The sequence below is a fragment of the Styela clava genome, chromosome 9 (genome assembly GCF_964204865.1).
Source record: "Styela clava chromosome 9, kaStyClav1.hap1.2, whole genome shotgun sequence".
Classification (NCBI taxonomy): Eukaryota; Metazoa; Chordata; class Ascidiacea; order Stolidobranchia; family Styelidae; genus Styela; species Styela clava.
The window spans coordinates 16,283,635-16,295,664 of NC_135258.1; the positions used below are offsets into that span (position 1 = coordinate 16,283,635).

The 12,030-nt window shown below is 35.2% G+C and overlaps 1 protein-coding gene across 1 annotated transcript; it reads left to right on the forward strand.

The window, feature by feature from the left end:
* The first annotated feature begins 9,685 nt into the window (after positions 1-9,685).
* On the forward strand, positions 9,686-11,827 carry LOC120339880 (uncharacterized). Its single transcript, XM_039408111.2, has 4 exons — positions 9,686-10,123; positions 10,397-10,564; positions 10,983-11,212; positions 11,479-11,827. The coding sequence occupies exons 1-4, from the start codon at positions 9,937-9,939 to the stop codon at positions 11,647-11,649; spliced, it is 756 nt and encodes a 251-aa protein (XP_039264045.2). The 5' UTR covers positions 9,686-9,936; the 3' UTR covers positions 11,650-11,827.
* The last annotated feature ends 203 nt before the right edge of the window (positions 11,828-12,030 follow it).

Here is a 12,030-nt window from a genome sequence, read left to right on the forward strand (position 1 = left end):
TAAAAAGGATAAAATTCATATGATCAAAATGGGGACACAAGACCTCATTGAAAGTTGGGAAATTCATGGGCAATTAAATCTAATAGAAAAGAAAGGTGAAAAAAGAAAAGCTGATGAAGAAGAAGACTCCGTTCAAAGGAGTAAAAATGTGGGACCTGCAAAAGTGAGTTCACATAAATTAATTGAGAATACTATTGAAAATAGCAAGACGCATACAAATAATGACATGGAAGACTATGCTTTAGAAAATGCAAAAACTTATGTAACTTATTTAATTTGGTTTCAGATTTAGTATCCAGCTTTTTGTTCCTTTTTAGTTAATTATTCATCTTTGTATGATTTCTAGTTTAGTGCTAATTTCGTTCAATGTTAGGACAATGCGTAATCCAACAAAACGTATTGCAATATTCAAATATTTGGAAATGCAGAAAGGTAATATTGTTTTTTTACAAGAAACCGACTGCTCAAGGGATATTGATTAAAAAAATCCTGGTCAAAGAATTGGGTAGGGAAAGGATTTTGGACCACCTTTTCAAACCCAAAATGTGGTGTTTCTATTCTAATTATCAAACACGTAAATCTAAAAACTATTTCTTTAATTATTGACAGAAATGGCCGGTATATATTATGTACTATGGAATATAATGATTGTAATATCATAATATGTGATACTTAGGCTCCAAACTATATGAGAGAACGGGAAATTTTTTTCAAAGAAATTGATTCAATATTCATAGATATTATTAATCACCAAACAAATAGCAAACCATGGGCAATTATATGGGGAGGGAATTTTAATTGCATAACAGAAAACCGAGATAAAACACATGTTCCAGATGCATCAGAGATAGTAGTGTCCGATATCTGAAAGAAATGATGTATCGTATGAAGTTGGTAGATATTTGGCGAAATCAAATCCCAGAAATATAAAAATTAACTTGGAGAAGTTCAAATTATCTATTACAGAAAAGACAAATTTCTGATATCTAATAACTTAATTTCAAGTGCAGTACACTCTAAAATATCAGTTAGCGTTTTATCAGATCATCTTCCAATACGGCTACTGTAACAATAAAAAACACGAGTAATGCAAAATTAGGAAAAAGCTACTGGAAATTGAACACATCTCTTCTAAAAGACGATATGTTTCAAAATGAAGTTAATGCAGTATTGATTAAATGGTCAGGTGAAATCGAAAAATTGGACAACCATGAAATTCTCTGGGATGGGATGAATGTAAACGGAAACTAAAAACGTGGGCTGTACACCGAGGTAGAATGTTGAAACAAGTGCAACAAGCTAAGAAATTAGAAAACTTGGGCAATATGATAAAATTCTTACAGATTCAAATAACTGGGTAGTGAGTAGAAGAAGGAGAAAAATCCAATAAGGGAAGAAATAAAAGTTGGACAGAATTAAAAAAAGATACCGGTGATATAGTTTATGATATTCAAAAAATTCAAAAAGAAATTGAAGTGTTTTATTCCAAATTGTATCAAAAGAAGACAGTAGAAAAAAATAAACAGAATTTTTTTTAAACAATTATAATAGTAGATAAACTGAGAAGCACAAAAATGGATTAGAATCTGATATTCAGGAAATAGAAATAAAAAATGCGCTCATTGAAATGAAAGATAACAAATCACCAGAGTCTGATGGAATTCCCAAAATTTTTTTTATAGTATTTTGAAGTAGTCTATGAAAAATTTTACAAATTGTAATTCGGGCAACTTTCAATGTGAAAGAAGTATCGCTATCCACGAGGAAAGCCATAATCACATTACTGTATAAAAAACGAGAAAAACACTGTACAGCATAATACACTGTACTCTAATTACAATGGTAATTAGAGATGTTATTGCATGTGCCAATATGGAAGATAAACCTTTATCAAAGTGCCTTTAGATCAGGAAAAGGCATGTGATTCAGTTGACAGAGATTTTCTATGGGAAACGTTGAAACATATAAATTTTGGACCCAAAGTCATTTCATGGATTTAGGCATTATATAAAGATATATTATATAATTCAAGTTAATAACTTTTATCAAATAATATTGCTATTCATAGTGGAGTAGGACAAGGATGTCCTCTATCCCCTCACTTATATTTATTTATTTCAAAAATTTTAGCTTGCAATATTAAGTGCAATACAGACATTATTGGATTTGAAATGCCTAAATGAATCTATCGAAAAATTAAATCTATTTGCTGAAATATAACTGCATAAAACATATGAGTGGTGAAAAATATTAAAATCCGGATTTTTATATTTTTTGTTGAGTGGCGACTGACATCTCCCAGAGCATATAATAACAACTTTTATTTACACTACTCTGCCTATATTTCAGCCATCCGCGGAATGCTGGAGTGAACTTCACTATTACATCACAAAACACGTAGAACAAATGTGATTATTGCGTATTTGTGTTGTAGATAGAGAATATTGTGGCAGCTACGAGTACGACAGATGGAGCTAGCGCAGGGTGGTCCACGGTTAAAGGGCCGCAAAATCTTTTGAGGAGGTCTCGCGGGCCGCAGTCGGAGGAAACCCAAAGGTGATCAAAACATCGCGAGTTTACTCACTTTAAACATATTTAAGAATGAGAGTTTATCATTCTAATGAGTTTTTCAAGGAAATTATGCAAAGCCTTTAGTTAATTTGAAATTGCTTCCCGAGAAAAATATCGTGGTATTTTCGGTATCTTTCCTCGTGTTTGGTTTTGTAATGTCGCTTAAAATTATATTCTTTCGTGACAGATATTACTTGAAAACACACCAGACACTGCGGTTTAACGTTGTTGTGGGTAAGGAAATACTTTGTGTCACAGTCTGAAAGGATGTTGCTACTGCGGTTGTAGAAGACTCAAGGATTCCGGATTGGTTGTTTATCGTACGGCAAATCCAATATAAAACCTCAAACAGCATACCAAATTACATCACTAAAGAACTTACAAGAGAGCTATGCTTAAATATATGGACACGTTTGAAGTAAATGAAAGTAATAGCCTTCTAAAGAAAATTTTTATCTTCGAGCACTGAAAATTTTAGAGCAATTGGTCCAGTAATTAAAGAGAAAAGCGACTTTTAAAGATTAGGTAACAAGTGGGCGTGGCTTTCCACACGTTTTCTCACCACTGAAGGGGCGGAGGCACTGCCCCTCCCCCAATGACACTTGAAAAAATTCCCATTACCCGGGCGAACGCTTTCCCGCTCCGAGGACGGAGATTAACGGCCTCTAAACGCCAAAATCACTCTAGTGTGACTAGATCAACGTGAATTGAAATACCAAGTGATCCAAGTCACTTATCCATTACGCCACCAGGGCAAAATAAAAAAAATATCGATTCTCCGATAATCCCATGGGGTACGGTAACTTACCAGTACCTGAAATTCGTTCGCAGAACGCTTCTTCCTTGTCATATAAGAGCTCAATTCATTTCCTCTTATCAAATAAAAAAATAAGGTAGGCTACAAAATTTATTTTGTTTACATCAGAACTGTAACGAAAAGATGAGAGCGTAATTCACTGCGGTACCGTACGGTACCTTACCAGTACTGCGGTACCTGTTGCTGTATGTAGGTCTACTGTTCGATCGTGGAACGGTTCTTCTCTGGCATATAAAAACTCAATTCAATTTGCTCTTATCAAAATTAACAAATACGTTAGGCTAAATTTGCAAGAAACCCTACATTACTGCAATAGTAAGATCGCGAAAGCAACAAGTCAATTTCACTATGGTACTTTAACTTACCGCAGTACCGTATTCGTCAGACGCTCCTTCTTTGCAAAACCAACTAATTCGATTTATCACGGTATTATAACAGCAGATACCACAGTCTACAAATATATTCACACCAAGCGAAGCAGGGCAGTACGGTTTACCGTACCTTTAGCATCACCGGTAACCTAAAAAAACTTACAATTTTTGAGCAACGATTTTCAGAATCCGCCTTAACGCTGACGTTCGATGGCGCGTGATCATGCGTCCGCAGAACGTTCGGTGACGTCATAGCAAACAAAAACAAATCTCACAGAGCTAACAGAAATATTTGAAATAAATAAAAGTAATAGCCTTCTGGAGAAAGTAGTGTAGGCTACGCTAAAATTGTTCTGCCAATGGTTTAGTAGTGTACGCTAAAGTTGTTCTGTCGGCCGCACAGAATGTGTAGGCGGGCCGCATACGGCCCGCAGTTTCGACCACCCTGAGCTAGCGTAATAAAAAGCTTTGAAAGAATGATAGATTGAAACTGAAAACTGAAATAGTTGGTGTAGATTTTCAACAGATTGTTGCTGAAATGATAACGAATACCAATTAGAGAGAAGATTGGGAATGAAATTTTGCTAAAGCACATCAAGGAACAAATTAAGACAGAGCAGAAGTTGATTCTAGATTCGAAGACCAGATGGAATAGTCTTTTGGAGATGATTAAAACGTTTATTAGAGTTGAAAAATGCATCAGAATGGCGCTTGTTGCACTTGGGGTTTCTATTACTATTACAGACGAAGAAATTAAAATTCTCAAAGATCTGGTTGAGGCCCTTGGACCTGTCAAACACCCTGTAGATGGACTTTCCAGGAAGGACGCCAGTCACGCCACACTTCTGACAGCCGGGCGGATTCACGAATTTGTATTCAAAACTCTCTCTAATTCCAATTCTTCGTACGTAGCATCTCTAAAATCCTTTCTTGTGGTAAGAATCAAAGAAAGGAGGAACACATGTCTTATCCATCTGCTCGAATACTTACACGATCCGAGTTTTATGACTGAAAATAAACTTGGCCAACTTCGAAATAAAAACAAGATGTGTGCTGTGGCTGGTACCAGTAGTGGGATTCAGCCGGTTCGCACCGGTTCTATAGAACCGTCTCACGGAATTTTATGAGATCAGCGAACCGGTTAGCATTACATGACTTTTTGTAACAGAACCGCATGAAAATATGACATTTGTATGATGGAATCGGCTGACAAAAAATTTGAATTCCACCACTAGCTGGGACCCTGATGCAAAAGTTGCTTGGAGAAGAGTCTGACAACAACTTGGTATCATTAGTTTCGACTGTATAACGTGAAGAAACGACATGTGTATCTCTCAAGCAAGAACTAGAGCGAGCTATGTAGTCAGCATCTAATCCAGCAAATCGACCTACCAATACTGCAGATCTAAACAGAATAACAATTCAAAAAGGATTTGAAGTCTTTGAAGCGTCAGCACGGCGGCCCGCTGATCTTCAAGCTTTATATGCAGCTCAGCTCACTATCCAACCTACCTCCGTGGAACAGAAAGAGCATCTGGGCTATTTGTCACAAAACTTCGGTCTCGTTTACATGATTCCACTATTGATGCATTGTTCGAAGGGGTTGATCTTTTGGAGTGTCCAAAACTTGAGACGGCTGCCGCTCGATTTTTTCTGTTGCGTCTCGTAGTTAAATAAATATGTAAAATATACTTATATATATAATAAATACTTCACGACGATTTGTGAAGCAGTCGCTGCGATCATGACACTCGCTGATAAAACCGCCTACTTTTTCAGTCGATATATATATATTGATTTTTCTACTGCGCAAAATATTCGGTATGTGGCCGATTCCAGCATTTGAAAATGTCGTTCCATAATAACTGTGTTCAACGGATCTCGCGATTGTATCGACTTACGTTAGAATAAAAGCACTTCTACTCTAGATATGAAAATACGTGGTGAGCTGCACGAATAAATCCAGTTTTATTTTTGCGATCTTGTGAATTTGAGCTATTATTGCAATTCCGATGAGTATAATTTATTTAGTACAATAAATGCAGATATTAATATTTCAACATATTCGGGAGAAAAGTCGGATGCGGTATCGTCGGTATATAACGCCGATAATTGTTTTTATTTCGCCCGGAACTATAATCGCCGTGGTATGTTATCTATCGTCGTATCCATCTATCGTTAAAAGAGTAAATCTGAAACACACATTTTTGACTGAAAATAAGGCAGTAAATGCTAACAAAAATACCACGACTCTTGATTAATGAGCCAGTGATAGATAAAACAAAACGATATTCTTGGATTTCATAATAATCGTTTTTACTGAATTTGCAAATTTGCAACAAGGGTAACTTTTCACGAAATGTAACTTCTTATCAAATTAAAACTGGCATAATGTCGATTTTAATACCCCAAATAATAACGCGACGCGGAAGAAAACAATCGGCGATGCTAACAAAATTAGCCTATAAAATTCGACCGCCTTTATAGTGTATTTGTCGAAAATCTCAAAAAGAAGGGCTGGTATTACATTTGTGGTTTTTTGTTTGCAGGATAGTCTATTCTATATTATTTCAGAAAAGTTTAATTTGACAGACTTTGTATCGTGTCATGTTTTTCATTTACTCACCTAGGGTAAAGTTGTTCAAAAAACTGGTGCAGCATTTGTTTTGGCTCTGTTAATTTAGTTTGAAAGGTATTCGAATGAAAATAGATTTTACGTTGGTGCCTAATTAGTACAAACGCGAGAATACTTACAGTGACATGTTGAATAAGTGAATTTTTCGAATTAGAAGAAATTTCTGACTAGTTCGTTTGTCTTTCAAAATCATCATTTTTCTTTGTTGTTAAAAATTCATGGACTTTGTCCCCCCTGTATCATATTTTTTTCTGGGTACTTCTAACCGAAATAAAATGATCAAAAGGCGGAATTTTGTGCGTTCATGATTTCATTTATATATATGTATCCCTATTACTATTACAGTATACATGTACAAAGTTTATTTCATCGTGCAAGAAATCACGAAATAATACAGGACACAAAATACTTTACTATAGAACTGTGTGGTGGTTTACGGTCAATTCACAGCAAAACTCTTGTGAAATGGGTTTTCTAAAATTAACAGTTACTAACTGGTTAACCGGATAATTAAACACATAATACCCGGATGTATCCGTACCCGGATAGTAAAACCAAATATAATTTCAATACGTACTTGTTTCCACGAAAATAAGACCTACCTTGAAAATAAGATCTAGTCAATAACTTTTTTTTTTTTTTTTATTACCTAGTCGATAGCAAGAAATCCCTCCTACACATATGAGATGATTGATAATCTATGTTTTGCATCTATTTTGAATAAAAACATGTTACTTATAAATAAATGGATATCGATTTTATATTTTGTAGATTTAAAAATCTCGTAATTCTCTACTTTGTAATTTTGTTTTAAATAAATGAAAATATAAGACACCCCTGAAAATAAGCCCTAGTGTTATTTTCCGGAAGAAAATTGAAATAATACTCAGTCTTATTTTCGGGGAAACACGGTATTAAATGCGTTCACCCATTAGAGGAGAAAAAATAATAATAAATCGAGCGCAAATTGTAGACAAAAAAGTTAAAAAGAATTAATGAGGTTGAATATACAAAAGTTCAAATGCCAGAATAATCCGATCGATTTTCACATGTTTGGACATTGTAGGAATGTAGGTAGTCAATATCATGATAAGTGTAGAAGCTTGACGGGGTGTGACCTCATGCACCCTGCTTGCTACACAAAGACGAAGAGCGCTGAACCGTGCGCCAATATTTTCCAGTCTAAACGCTCGATCCCACTACAGCAATATTTGTCTATGTTCGGTCCAGATAATCCTCTCCAAATTATTCCCGTCTTATAACTGAGATAAGCAAGCTGAAGTCCACAAGCCCACAATACGCAACTCTAAACACAGGAGAATTGTAAAGTGTCATGAAATTATAAAACACTTGCTCAGCACAAAATATACAACCGAGATGTCAGATGGAGCCAAATGGATTACGGAAACAAATGACGAATACAGATAGAGATAAATAGTGTTGAGATAGAGATAGAGCACTACAGCAACAGTACTTAACCCCACAGAATTAATTGTGGCAATAAATATAATACCAACGGTATTTCATCCAAATAAGACTACAAGTAAGATGCAATGAGATACAGAAAACTAACCAAGAATATTTCACAAAACCATCAAAATGCAGGACAGATTCACAAACTGCAGTTTAATGATCCAGAGTTCAATGAAGCAAATATTAAACTATTACTACTATCTTACAAGCTCAACTTCGAATTGCTAAAAATTAATAAGTTGTTTGACGGTTCGGGCCTAAATTGTGGTAAACAGTTGCACGCCCCTGCTGTAAAGGTATAATGTTAACGTGCAAGCTTAACGTTAAAACTGAAGCATTCCCAGTTGAGACCTAAAATGTTAGTTTGCAAGACTTCCGGAATACAAAACTGAAATATCGTGTAAAAAGCCTTCGACATAAAAATATTTCTGGCTAGTCGATACGTTGGCCGTGATCGTCTAGGACGCATGATAACGTTCACTGGTAAAATGTTTTATGGAAGACCCGAGGCTGCGGAGTCTGAGTCGCGAGTCGATGTTTGACAGATTTTCATGATGATAAATTGGAGTCAAAATTTAAAAGTTAATTATAATCAAAGTCTATCAAAAAAGCCTAACTATAATCAAAGGCTTTCATATGCCAAATTATTTGTTACAAAAATTTAAATTTCTCGTGAGGCCAGGGTCGAAGTCGTTTTTTTGCAACTCTTACTCGGGAGTCAGAGCGGACAACACCAAAGTGAACTTATCAGAAAATTAATAGTGGGACAATAACTGAAGCGTAGCATTTTTCCTCCTCTAAGTCAAGTCACATCCAGTTTATTTTTTCCAACCGGTAAAAAAATCGAGCTCACACAAAATACGAAGATAAAAGATGATCACACAATTTTAATGCGTAAGTAAGGAAATCCGCGAAAAACCAAAGATGGTTATCGAGCAGCGACAGCCAAGGTTCTAATATCTAATGAAAAAGATCGGGAATTTAGCTTCGGAACTACTGTTATTTATGGCCAGTTGTCGTATAGGCAAATTATTCAGAAAATATCGGTAGAGGTAATTATTTGAAATTATATTAAAGAGCCATTAGACCACAAGATTGATGGAGCATTTACCACTTCAGCCACGATTCAATGTCTTCACTTATCATATAGGTTTGAAGATCGAACAATCAAGCTATAGCTGACGGCTTAATGTGATCAAATGTAAATGTATCGTAATGTGTTGTACATTGGATATATTAAATAGATACCTTATAATCACAGTAATAATAATTTTTGTTTCCATATTGAAACGCTTGCGGCTTGCTAACAAGTTTGTCTCAAAAATTACCTCACCCAAGGGTCGCGGAGACCGCGTAATAGTTTCCGATTTCAAATGATTTGTTTATATTGGCAGAATTTGATGTAATTAGATACCGAATGATATTGAAATGGAGAGGTTTAAAGTCACATGGAATAAAGTAAGTGATTTTGTAAAATATATTAAAGTGCTCAAGGGGTATTTCCACTAGAGATCAAACCCTTTCTGTAAATTTTTCCGAATATCAGATTACAATAAATGACGATATTATCGGCCAAATATTTGAAATCGGAAACCATAGCAATTGCTTCATGACCCTATTTTTGGGCAGTTCATTCGCAAAGCTGTAGAGCAGACTTAGCGCTTTTCAATGCGTGAATAACGAGTAGCATTTATAAGCGTTTGTGACATTGAAGATACATCACATTTGACAATTTCTTGATTGTATGCTTGATAAGTTGCTAAACTGCTAATAACCTCATTGCAGGACTAGATATTGGGGACTGTATTCACAGTTAATTCAGTAATTCTTATCAAGATATGCCGCCGTCATATCGAATATTTCTACGGTACTACGATGGTTGGAAAAATGAGAAACATTCAGCAGAGGAACAGAAAGAGGCTTCTTCCGCTAATGGCTAATCCAACAATAAGATAAAATTAGGCAACAATTGAGCAATAAAATAATGCATCTCAAAGTTTCAGATTATTGTTGCACATTTAGATTAGAGCTTGCTATACCTTTTCAATAATCTTGAACTAAATTAAAATATGCATTCACCCGTGAAATCTTACGTTGTCCTACTCCTACCTATGATTATATTACTGATATTACGAAGCGGTGACTGTAAACAGCGTATTTGCTTCGAAGTGCCGGACTCAACATTGAGCGACGAAGTTCAAGTTTCTCTCAACTACGACAGAATTGATGAAATTGTTAGCAGACATATTAATCAAGGTATTTCATTGGTTTGCTTATAAACGTTACCAATAAATGTTCTGCTGTATATGTTTAAACCCTATTACATGTGTGATAAAAATTTTATGTATTTTCGTGTATAGTCAAATTTTGGACTTTGACGGTCACCACTGGACTGAGTAAAACGAATAGTAGTAAAATAAACTCTGGAATCAAGTAATAGAAATTTGTTTGAGCTGCAAACGTATGTTATTCCGGCGTGAAATAGTTTAGATCGTTTTCCCTTGAAATACATTACGATACTTTGTTCAGTTATGAAGGAATGGCACGTTGAAATGCGACAGCGATTTGAGGATCAAGGACAGATATTGAAACACCAGTTTAAAAATTCGACAACAGCGATGAAAGAGAAATTGGGAGAAGTTATCCTTTTCAACAAAACACAAGATTGTCCAGTCCGAACAGATAAATTTCCTGATGGTAGCGTTTAGATACAACATTATTTTGACCGTTCATTTTCTTAGTGAAAAGTGTTAATCAATGATGAATCATAGTTTTTTTTATGAAAAGTGCTGACCTATTGATTGTATGTCTTATTTCAATTTGAGCTATTGAAATGGTTTCTTTCTTAACCAAAGATATTGTCTTTTGCTGCATCATGGATAACAAAATATCCACCATAAATACCAAAATTATCTTTTCGGCTGTAAATGCTATTTCAGTATTTTAGGAGAATTAGGAAAATCACCGTTTTCATGAATTTTCCTTCGACACTATGACATAGCCTATCTCGACAAGTCTGAAGTGTCTTTATAATAATCAGTATATTTTTGTTGATTCAGTCAAAATAAGTTTCAAAGGATTCCAAGTCGAAAATACACTGAATGTTTTTTTTTAGAACTGTGTGAAGTACGTCGGGATGATGCATGCTACTGGACATATGATACCTATTCAAACACCCTAACATACTCCGCAGCAGAGAAATTATGTAAAAGCAAGAACTCAACTGTAGCTATCATACCTGACCGATCTGTTTACAATGCCGTTCGTGACAGTCTGAACAAAAGGTTACCGAACGTACAGGCAGGATATGTGGATGCATGGCTTGGAATTAGGGTTGATCCCAGAGTGAGAATCACGATTCTTTTTCATAAAGACTTTTACCGCCTTCGACAAAAAAGATGCCTGTCGAAAAAAATTTGAACTGAGGGCATGAGAGTAAGCCGGCATTTGTAAAATCTGACATAAATCCATTTTTTTCCTATAAAGCCAAATGTTTTGAATAACCATATATTTTTCTGGACTACGATTTCATGTAGAAATATTAACATTCTCAAACCTTTGATCTATACCATGTGACACCACAATATATTTTAATATTCAAAATGTTTTAGAGCGGACAAATCATCTATCCCGATCCTGATGTGTTCAAATCGTGGGGATATAACGCACCATCCAAGGGCGAGGACAAAACTCAAGTGTATCTGTTTTCGTCGCCCAGATTTTATGGAATGGTAAACGATGCACCAACGGGTTACCAAAGCGGAGTTGTTTGCCAAATATAAATACAAATCTTGAAAACGCAAAGACATTACATTGTTTAATATGTTTATAAATTCCAATGACATTGGTATTATCAATTTTGGAAGAATCGTTTTTTAGGGAATAGGTCCATTTACATTGTAGTAGTGTATTGGAACGTTTTGGGATTAAAATTTGTTAAAATATTTTTTAGGCACAGCTTTTTCTGTTTGTTTCTTTGTTATTTCGACGTTCAACGGACCATTGTAGTAAAAAAATTGAATAGTTCAGTTCTGAGAAAACTGCGCCCGGTGACAAATCTCCGCAATGTTGTGAATCCAAACACCTTCAAAAAATCTTCAATTGGGCCTACGGAAATAAGCATGATACAATTGATATCCATTTAGGTTCATGCTTGTCTAGTA